Source organism: Rhinolophus ferrumequinum (genome assembly GCF_004115265.2).
Source record: "Rhinolophus ferrumequinum isolate MPI-CBG mRhiFer1 chromosome 5 unlocalized genomic scaffold, mRhiFer1_v1.p scaffold_110_arrow_ctg1, whole genome shotgun sequence".
NCBI classification, from domain to species: domain Eukaryota; kingdom Metazoa; phylum Chordata; class Mammalia; order Chiroptera; family Rhinolophidae; genus Rhinolophus; species Rhinolophus ferrumequinum.
Window position 1 is genome coordinate 189,270 of NW_022680355.1, and position 10,628 is coordinate 199,897.

Genomic DNA, 10,628 nt, shown 5'->3' on the forward strand with positions numbered 1-10,628 from the left:
CCAAATAAGTTACAATACTATAACATAGTTACAATAATGTCACAGTTACCATTGCTTTGTTCTTTGACTCCTTCTTACAGAATTTTTTTTTTTAAAGGCAACAGGGAGGAGAGAAATCAGGTTTTTGACTCATTGACTACACTGCAGCCAAGATGCTTTTACTCAGGGAAGTGTAAGAGAAACAATGGTTCACATACCAAGCCTTGGCATAACTGCTCCCAGAAATTGCTCATCTTCTTGGAAGTGGTTCTCTTGTAAGGATTCCAGCAATTTCTGCAGGACATCTTGGGGCACTTTGCAGCCAGTGCCCTTCAGTTCAGTGAATCTGGTTAGCCGGAAGCTCTTGTCCAATTCATAACTTTCCGGGTTAAAGGACTCCCGTGTAGACATGGTTCTCGGGGCACACACACCTCACAGCTGGGTTCCTCCCTCCCTCTCTTAGTCAGCTGGTTTCTTTACAGATTCACCTGGGTATCACCAAAACACAAAAACACCATTAGAAGAATTCTCACCAGTACCTGCCAAGAATCAAATGAATACCTGAAAATGGAAAGTAAATGTGAAAAGGGCTGAAATCAACAAGACCACTGGGAGACAGTGATTTGGGGCCACAGGAGTCCGTCCCAGTGATGCATACACCAGAGTAAGTTATTTTTAAAAAGTGACTATGCCATCACAGACATTTTCTACAGAAGATCTGATGTCTGTGTTATAATTGTGGCTCCGAGGGGCAGCAAGGAAGATCTCCTCTGAAGACGGAACTATGGGCCAGCGGATACAGTGCCATCTTGAACAGTAAGTCCCAAAGGGTATTCTAGTGGGCAGCATTATGGAAAAAACATCCAGTCATTTCATCTGTCAACTCAGAAGCACTATGATTTAGAAATTAAACGTTCTGGCTCACGTGACTTTTCTAGAAAACTTTTCTGATATCTTTTGCGCTCTCGCATAGAAAAATAAAATGCCTGCTGGATACTTTGTGGAAAAAGGATGTTGATGGAAATGCATTTGATGAAATTCTTCATGATGCTAAATTCAATTTTAGGAAAATATGTTTTTACTCTGAGCCAGAAGTACACAACATGACCCATAATAGGAAGTCTTACTAAAGAAAAGAACTTGAAAACTGGAATGGCTGTGTAACACAGCCAGGTTCATGTTATTCAAGAGAGTGATGGAAAAGTTCTCCGCTGTTTTAATGCAGTGCTAGTTCCTAGAAAGCAAACATCCCGCCCAACAAACTCGTACACACACATCATTCACAAAATATGCTACTGCTCATTACCATTTCACTGCAGAACTAAAATGATAAATTAAGCTGTACTAAATGACTAGCATTTATGGTACTTGGTACCACTGGAACTTTCTGAAACAAGTACTCCTGAATTTGAAACTTTTGGGGCTACACCAAAAACTCAGTATGTGCTCCAAGGGTTTACAAACCTCCAGGTTGGCACTGAATTATACACACCCCAAGTTGTAGGGTCGGTTTCCCTTATAAAATGTATGATCAAGAACATAATTCCCATTTATAGAGTTCTCAATCTCCTGGGAAGGACATCACTCATTAAAAAAAAAAAAAAAAAATCTCACAAAGCTGGACTTTGGGCAGTAATCCAAACCATCCTTACAAAAACATGTTTGGGGTGAGCGATGATTTTGGTTTGAAAGCTACAACTGTGCAGGAGTAAACTTTCCAATATTCCAAGAAAACAACCTGTCCTAAGAGGGCCGCAGGAGAGCAAAGCCAGCAAGTAACCAAGACGGGAATTTTGAAGCCATTTTAGAGTTAGGAAAAGTCCAACAGCTTTGACTTGGAAGGGTTTGAAACAAAATACAACAGTCCTTTCCTCTCAAAACGCCTCACATTTAGCACCGCCTCACTTCTACCAGGGGGAAAAAAAATCCAACTTAGGAGGTATCCAGTTATTTCCCTACCTCCAATCCCTATCCAAAAAAAAAAAAAAAAAGCAGGGATAGGAATTTGGAATAGGGGGGACCAACTTCCTTTTAAAGATCCTTTATATCTTCCCGGATTTCTAAGGGGAAAAAAGTTTAAAACAGCAGAGTCCAGAAAACACTCAGGAGTTTTTTCCAAATGGAACGAGGGACACGAATCACACACTCATATCCGACCATTAAGAAAAATAAATCCCTACATTTTGGGGAGGAGATGAGGACGGGGGTGGGGGGGTGCTTGGGAATATGAGCAATTAATGGGGGCGAAAATAAACGTGTATTTGTGCATAATAAAAGGCAGTTAACTACAGCCCAAAAGCCGCCTGTTTACACCTTTAAAACAATGACATGAATATTTAAAGACAACGGTTAACCCTTTCCTTCTCCGGCACGTTTAAATTTTTAGACGAGATGGCAAAGCGGGCCGCACGGCTGGTGCAGCACGGTAAGTGGGGGTGGGAGAGGGTGCAGCCGCGGCCCGATACCTACCTATCCCCTAGCCCCTAAGCCCAGGACATCAACAATGGGGGGGACACGGCGATGTGGGTGCAGCGGCCAGGCGCCTGCCATGAAGCACACGTCGAGGCCGCCGGAGCGCGGGGCACGGAACTCGGGGACACCTTAAATCTCAGGCTGCCGCCTTCACAGGCCAATCGAGCCTGGGTTCTTTGTGCAGCGCGGCGGGCTGGCCGCGGCCGGGGGAGGCAGCGCGGCGCCGCTGGCTGGGCCATGCCCGCCCGCCGGTCCTCCCCGCAGCGGCGACGGCGGGAACCGCGCGCGGCCCACGCGGCGGGGAAGGAGCCAGGCGCGCACGGCCCACCGGCCGCGGCGGGGCGAGCGCGAGCGCAACGAGAACCCGGCCCGGAGGCCGGCCGGGCCCGTGCCCCCAGGTTCCGGCGGCGACCGCGGGCCGGAGGGCGCGCGCGGGGGGCGGGGAGGGCCCGCCGGCGCCGCGCCAGGGAGACCCGCCTGGGTTCTCCCGCCGCGCGCGCGGGCCGCAGCCGCACAAAAATGTCGGCGGGCGAAAAAATTAACCCCTGCGTCGCCGCCGCCGCCCTCCCCCTCCACTCCTCCCCCGCCCTCTCTCCCTCCCTCCTTCCCCGGCCCCGCGCGGCGGCGGCGGCGGCGGCGCGGGCGGTGCTTCTTTTTTAAAGCGGCCCCACCAAGCCCTGGCTCGGCCCCTCTGCAGGCAGCGCTGGCGCGCGCCGGCCGTGCACAGCTCCCGGCGGCCCGGGCGGCCCGGAGGGGGATCTGCACGGCCGCTCGGGGCCTGCGGACGAATATTCCCCTTTAAGCCTGGTGTCGCGCCCCCCCTCCCCGAGCCGGGCGCTTACCGGTTCGCTTTGCGCCCTCCGCCTCCTCCCGAAAACGGGCCGCCGCCGCTCCCACAATGCACCGGGCGCGCCGGGCTCCCTTAAGCGTCGCCTGAATAAAAATGCCGCTCCCGGCGGCGGCGGCGCGGAGGGCGGGAGGGCCCGGGCCGCGCTGGGCGCCGCGGGGGCTCGGCCCGGCTCGGCGGGCCCCTGCGGGGAAGCGGGCCGCCGCGCTTCGCCGTGCGCCGCGGCGAGGGGCCTTTAAGGGCCGGCCACCTCCCTTTAAGAGGCGGCGGGCCGCGGCCGGAGCGGCTCGGTGGCTGTGTGCGGCCCGGGAAGGGGGCGGGGGCGCTGTGCAGGCCGGAGCGCGGCAATGATTGGTCTCGGGGGAGGGGTGGGGGGTTGCAAAGCCGTGCAGCGGTGGCATCCGTTGCATGATGCAAAAAGGATTGATTTCAAAAGTTGCGAGCTGCACTGGCAGCAGCCTTTGGCGCCCGGGCCACCTACTTTTCCTCGACCGGCTGGAAGGGCCCGGAATGTTTTCCAAAACCCGGCCGGGCTCAGCCGCGCTACGCTCTGCGGGATGCTGGACCGGCTCCCCGCGCGCGCCTGTCGTGTCGTATTGGAAGACAATGACCATGGAAACAACTTGAAAAAGTGGGAGCAGGGCAAAAGATACCACAACTAACATGAAAGATTTAAAATGACAAACGGCGCGTTTTATGAATAATGACTTCATCGCCTCTCCCCTTCTATTGTTTAGTCTGGCTCAGGAGTTAACATGAGCCTTCGTGAACATGCAAGCATCCTGCAATGTTTCTTGAGCGTTTATAATATGCTTGGTAGGAAGTCAGGGTTTAATGTTCCTCAGTTACATTGTTCGCTCTTCACACGTCCAAGTAAACATGGCAGCCTCATACTGTCTGTGTTTGAATTAGCAAGTGATAGCAGAGCTTCAGTTTGCAAAGTTAACGTTTTTCAGGTTTTCAACTTTCTAATGCACTGCTTTAAAAAAAAAAAAAAAGCATAGTGGTTTCAGACCACATCCCTTAGGCCTTCCCTTAAAACCGAGGAGTGTGGAGGACCAAACTTCTAGAGCGGTTCAGGACTCTCCGAATGCATTTTGGGGCAGGGGTGTTTTGGGTAGCCGTAAGGTGCTTTATGTTGAGCGTCAGGTTTGCAGGCGACGCAGATGCACTTTTCATTCTTAAAATTTGTGCTTGAAACGCCCAGCGGTTTCATCTAGGCGAAGATGCAGAATTGTTGCAACCTGGAAAACCTGGCTGATGCAGGCTCCTTCTCTCTTTTGTGTCCTTTCTCTGTACCCCTACAGTAAGTTAAAAATGAACGTAGTAGCCTGGATTCTTTGATGTGATTTGATGGATATTTGTACGAATGGCATAACCCTGTGGTTGACAAACCTAGATTTGCCTCTGAATCACCCGGGAAGGCTCAGATACATGCAATCTCCAGGCAACATTTCCGACCTCCGGTATCAGGGCAGGAAGATACAGATACCTTTATTCTCCTCACCCCGCTCCCTTTTTATATTGGTTTTGTGGTGTTTTGGTTTTGTTTGGATTTTCACAAAAACGTCACGACTAGGAAAAAGTTTGGGAATGAGGGAAGGTGACACGAGAGCTGAGTAGGGCCCTATGTGAAGACGTGTGTGTCGTGCTGAGGATTTGGGTATTTATGCCGGTCAGCAGAGTCAATCAGATTTGTTTTTTACAAGTTTAGTTTGTAAAAAGGCTGGGCCACATGTCTAGTGAGAAGATAATTGTATTAGTCAAGCATAGAGTCGAGAATTTTTGAACTGAAGCAACAGGAATGCAGACGAGGGAGAGGATTTAGTGTGTGGTTGGAGAAAGAAGCAGAAGATGACCCCCAGATATAAAGTTTTGGGGGACTGTGTGGGTAGTGATGCTACCAATTGAAATAGGAACTATTGGAAGTCACACGTTTTGGGGTGAGTTCAGCTTTTGAAATGTTAAATTTCAGATGCCTGTCAGATAGGCTGGGCTGGAGGCAATTGGTAAAACCAGGTTTGGTTCTTGGAGTGGGGGTGGGCTCTGTGTTTGAGATGCAAATGTGGGTCCATCAGCATGCAAATGGAGTTTGAAGCCTCGGACAAATGTGAGATTAACCAGGAGGGAAAGTTCCGGGGGAAAAAGTGTGAGACCTTGGACAGATCCCCGCGGTGCTCCCTAATGGAATGACTGGACGAGCAGGAGGCTGATCCCTGCCGAGTCTGCTAGAGGCTAGCCATCTCAGAACCGGCTCAGCCAGCTCACGTGGTTGGAGCCAGCAGCTCCGAAACACGTGAGTCAAATTCTCCTGAGCAGAGGCTGTAGACTAAGCCACGGACACCTCAATTCACCTGGAGCCAGTCTCTACAACCGTGGGGTCGGATAATCCACCAGATCTTTCCTGCCTTCCTTTGACCTAACTGCAGGCTTCTCTCTGTCCTCCCCCCCATCCACCGGCCTTCATATCAACTGGGCTTTTCTGGCAGCTCCAAAATCCTAAAGTATGTATTCCTAATGTTCGTTATTCTCTACAGCGTCTACATCACACTTTATTGACCTCAGTAGCAGATACACCTCAAGAAAAAAAACGGGTGCCCTCAGAGAAAACCTTCCAGCTGTCCCACCCTGTGCCACCCCACCCTCTCTGACGGTCAGGTCCAGAGTCACAGAGAGAGGACAAGGCTAGCACCTGCTGCACTCCAGTTGCCACCCTGCCCACAACAGCGAACTATTCTTGAGGACTTACTACACACGCCACTTACAGAGTGTTTTCTGAACATCATCTTAGAAATCTCCCAGCAGCCTCAGGAGGTAGGTGCGATTATGGATGTTTCCTTTCATGCTGGAGGGAACCAGGGCTCCGACCAATTGACTAACTTACCCAAGGTCACTGTCTTAGTTTGGGTCCCTGCATGGCAGATCTTGAGATGAGGATTTGGGGGAAAGGAGTTTATTTGTGAGGTGGTCTCAGGAAGTACAAGTCAGGAAGTGGGCAAAATGACACAGGGAAGGGAAAGCAAAAAAAAAAAAAATGTAAATGAGTGGGTTTCCAGCATGGGCAGCAGGATGCACCCCAGTTGGTGCCTTTCTGAGATGCTGTACAGAACCCACTCTGTAGGCAGAATAATGCCACGACCCCCCACCTCCCCACAAGACGTCTATATCCCAGTGCCTGGAACCTGTGAACATGTTATGTTACAAGGTAAAGAGGAATTCAGGTTGCAGATGGAACTAAGTTTGCCAATCATTTAATTTAAGGAGCTTGTCCTGGATTATCTGGATGGGCCCAATTGAATCGCAAAGGTCCTCAATAGTGGAAGGTGGAATCCAAACAGAACCAGAGAGATGGCAGCATGAGAAAGGTTCAGCCCTTGTTGGCTATGAAGATGGAGGAAGGGGCCACAAATCAAGGAGTCCAGGAGCTTTCTGGAAGCTGGAAAAAGTAAGGAAACAACAGATTTTCCTGTAGAGCCTTCAGAAAGGAATGCACTCTGTTGCTACCTTGATCTTAGCTGATCCAAAGACCTGTCAGATCATAAATGTGTGTTGTTTCAAACTAGTTTGTGGTAATTTGTCACAGCGGCAATAGAAAATGAACATACCCCCTTAAAATAGTAGCATTGGCAGGCAGGGACACGAAGGTGTTTATCTACTGATTTTCATCCTTCATGGCTAAGGGATGAGCCCCTCCCCGTCCCTTTCACTGGACCAGGGGAGACTCAGACTTCCTGGTTACAGAAGCAGCCCTGAGGACCGGGCATGCTGGTGATTGAGGTGGGCTAGAAACTGTCCCAGAAGCTTCAGGTGGACACAGAGGTGGGCCAGGCCTCCATGGTGTCAACAGCCTCTGCCACAGTGCCCAGCTGGAGGCAGTCAAGCCAGAATCTAACATGGGGCTAAGTCTGGAGCCCAACTGCCTGCCCCAGGGGCCCTCCCTGCAGCACACGAGGCCATGAAAGTAGTCCTTCTTTTTGAAATTCTTTGGGCTTGATGTTAGCTCTTCCCTCGTTCTCCCGCTAACTTCTTTGGCTACTTCCTTTGATGCGTCCTCCTTCACTATCCTTTGCTCACCTGCGCCATCACTGATGTTCATCAGGTTTGTCTTGGCCTTTCTCCTCATGTTCATCCTGTGTTGTACGTCACACGGGGCTTCTAGAGCCCTGCTGTCCAGTAAGTATGGTAGCCACTCCCCACAGGTGGCTATCGAGTGCCCAGAAGCTCTGAACTGACATGTGCTCTCAGTGGGAAAAATGCACTGGATTTTGAAGATGAAGACAAAGAAGACGAAGAAGATGAAGATGAAGGCAACGATGAAGAAGAAAAGGAAAAAGGAAAAGAAAGTAAAACATCGCAATAATTTTTCTATTGATTCATCTTGAAATATAATATTTTGGATATGTTGGGTTATTTAAAATACATCATTAATTTCATCTGTGTCTTTTTGCTTTTCTTACCGTGGCCACTGGAACATTTAAAATGACTTAGGTGGCTCAGAGTATATTTCTACATGACAACACTGCTCCAGAGGACGCTCCAAGCCCCAGGCTCAGGTATTCAAGCCCTTACCTGAGTGTTCCACAAACACTTCAAATTCAGCATATTCCAGACCAAAATAATCATCTTTCTTCCAACCCCACCCAGCCCCCCATGTATTCCTCATTTCTTGGCCCACAGACAGTTCTCTGCTGCATGGCACATGCTGGAACCTGGCACTTATCCCCAGCTCCTCTCTTTTTCCAGTCTTAACTATTATCACATCTACCCTCCTGCATGGTCTTCATACCCAGACCCTCCCCTCCACTGCCACTCTTCCTGTCTTGGTTCATTTTTCTCATCACTCATCTCGACTCTAGTGGAAGCATCCTATTTGTGGTCTTTTTATTGTGATACTCACTTGCTGCCAGAATGATATTTATCAAAGGCAAACCTGGCCATGTTGTTTTCCCACATACAGCCTTTGTGGGGCTCCCATTACCTCTGGCTCCGTTTCTCTAAGTCTCGTACTCACTCACAGGTGTGCACAGATGCCTTTAGGGGGTACGTGGAAGAACTTTTTTAGTTTTGCAGTTGTGTGTTCATTTCAGCACACATTGGAAAGAATACCTAACATGTAAAACCTGTGATTTCGTGGACATTATTCTTTAGGACAAAAAGTGTGTTGTCGCAAAGAAAATTTTAAGGAAACAGTAGCACAGGCTAAGTAAGAGCATTGGTCAAGTACATAAATTTCAGTCTCCTTATTGTGGTTTTAAAAAACAAAAAAAAAAAAACCTTCATGATCCAGCTTCTGCTTTTCCTCCCTAATCTCCAGAAGGTGCCCTCATCCTATTTTACAGCCACCCTGAGCCGCTTATAGATCTGCAGGCTCACCTTGTCTTTCTCCACTTAGCATCTCAGAAGCGTTATATCACCTCGTCCCCACTTCTGGTAAATGATAAGTAAGCCGGTGAGATTCCATTCCAAGAGCCTTCTCTCCAGAGTTCTCTGGCTTTTCCGAGAGGAACAATCACCCGTGTGTGGTAGGCATACATCCACATCCTCGCCACCTGTGAAAGTGTCACCTTACGTGGCAAAAGGGACTTTGCTGACGTGATTAAGTTAAGGATGTTTCAATGGGGAGATTGTCCTGGATAACGGGGTGTGGACCGATGTAATCACCAGGATCCTTAGAATTCAAAAAGGGAGGCAAGTCTGAAGCGATGTGACAAAGGAAGCAGGAGTCAGTGATCAGGGGCCATGAGCCAAAGAACGTGGACAGCTTTTAGAAGCTGGAAAAGGCAAGGAAATGGATTCTCTCCCCTAGAACCTGCAGAAGGAACGCAGCCCTGCCAACCCATTTTGGTCCTCACCGTGGAACCTATCCTGCTGATTTGCAGTTATCCCGTACACCTAGTCGCTCCTCCACTTCTCTTCTCGCCTGCCCCACCAAAGCCATGAGCTCCTTGTAGAGACTGTCTTAGGTAGCTTTGCCTCCCAGTGCTTAGTGCATTCCCTGGTCTGTGGTAGGAATGGCAGGAGAGGGCTATTCTGGAATTGGGGGACACAGAATTTCAAGAAGGTAGGAAGAGTCAACATTGTCAAGTGCTACAGAAAAGCAAGGTGAAACAAGTACTGAAAACAGATTGGACTGAAAAGGTCCCTGGTAGCCTTGGTGGGGACACTCACATGCTGGGGCCAAGGGGGGGGGAGGAAGACAGGGAGTAATGGGCTGAGGAGCGAGTAGGAATTGAAGTTGTGGAGATCTGAGTGTAGACACTTCCTTTAAGAAGCGTATTATAGGAGGAGAAGACAGGACATTTCCTTGAGGGAGAAGAGGAGGGGTTGGATTTTTAGAACCTGCAAAGCTTTGAGCAGGTATGTAAGCCATCAGAGCAGAAGAAACTAAAGATGTGAGAATGAGGAGCGGTCTCTGATTGGAGAAGATCCTAAAGGGGGGGAGGAGGGGGTAAGTTTGGATGCTTTGGTGGTTAAGTGTTCAGTTGGGGGCTTATATTGTGGTGGTTTTGTTTCTGCTTTCCTCACAAGACTGGAAGCTCTGCGTGTGGGGGTGGGGAGACCGTGGCCACATGTTCAGTAATAACAGCACGTAAAATCGCTGGCTACGGGACAGTCACTATTCTAAGAGCTCTGCCTGTATTAATTCATTTAATCCTCATAACAACCCTAGGAAGTAGGTACCACTATGCCCATTTTATAAATGAGGAAACCAAGGCCCAGAGAGGGTAAGTAACTTGTCCAAGGTCACAAAAGAAGAAAGTGGAGGACTTGCATTTAAATCCAGCCCATCTGTCTCCCAAGTCCACACTCAAAATATGGAGGCACTCAGCAAATTGTTGTCAAGTGAATGAGTGACAGCTAGCTTCTCCTGCTCCCCATAAATAGCAGGATGTGTTTGTTCTCTCTTCCCTCCTGCCCCCCACACAGGGCTATCAGCATGAACTTCTCGTGATCTGAGGTGTGAATGAAAGGGTAGCTGGCTGCTGGACCAGCATGAGGCCACAGAAGTGCTTGAGATTTGACCCTTAACCTCCACCTAGAGGCTGCAGCCCAAAACGCTCACTGGGTTCCAGCAGGATGACAACTTCCCAGATACCTCCCTCTGCCCTCTTCCTCCATCTCATCCCAGGCCAGAACTGGGATTCACTAGCCCTCCCTTGCTTCCCAGCAGGTTACAGGAGTGTGCTTTCCACGTGCATGCTCAGCTTTGCAGCCCTTGAATTCTCTGCTAGCAGGGCTTCGGGCCGGGGGGCATGTGTCAGAACGCTACTGAAAGTAGGTTTCTATGGGGAAGGCAGAAATTCCGATCCAGAACCAGGGGGCCAGAGGT

The 10,628-nt window shown here is 49.7% G+C and overlaps 1 protein-coding gene and 1 long non-coding RNA gene across 4 annotated transcripts in view; one reads left to right on the forward strand and one right to left on the reverse strand.

Moving 5' to 3' along the window:
• The window catches only part of SEPHS1 (selenophosphate synthetase 1), a 24,269-nt gene extending 20,669 nt beyond the window's left edge, over nucleotides 1-3,600 (reverse strand). Inside the window, exons 1-2 of one of the 3 annotated variants that reach the window (XM_033100565.1) lie at nucleotides 3,294-3,600; nucleotides 198-467 (exon numbers count right to left, since the gene is read on the reverse strand). In XM_033100565.1, the coding sequence (XP_032956456.1) occupies nucleotides 198-390 (193 nt within the window). In that variant the 5' untranslated portion in view covers nucleotides 391-467; nucleotides 3,294-3,600. Of the gene's footprint in view, nucleotides 1-197; nucleotides 468-2,448; nucleotides 2,721-3,293 lie in introns of those variants that run through there. The other 2 variants (XM_033100564.1, XM_033100566.1) reach the window with 2 other exon arrangements.
• LOC117019134 (uncharacterized) lies at nucleotides 474-7,630 on the forward strand. Its single transcript, XR_004422427.1, has 3 exons — nucleotides 474-2,404; nucleotides 5,836-6,112; nucleotides 6,560-7,630. It is a non-coding gene; the product is annotated as an uncharacterized LOC117019134 (long non-coding RNA).
• The last annotated feature ends 2,998 nt before the right edge of the window (nucleotides 7,631-10,628 follow it).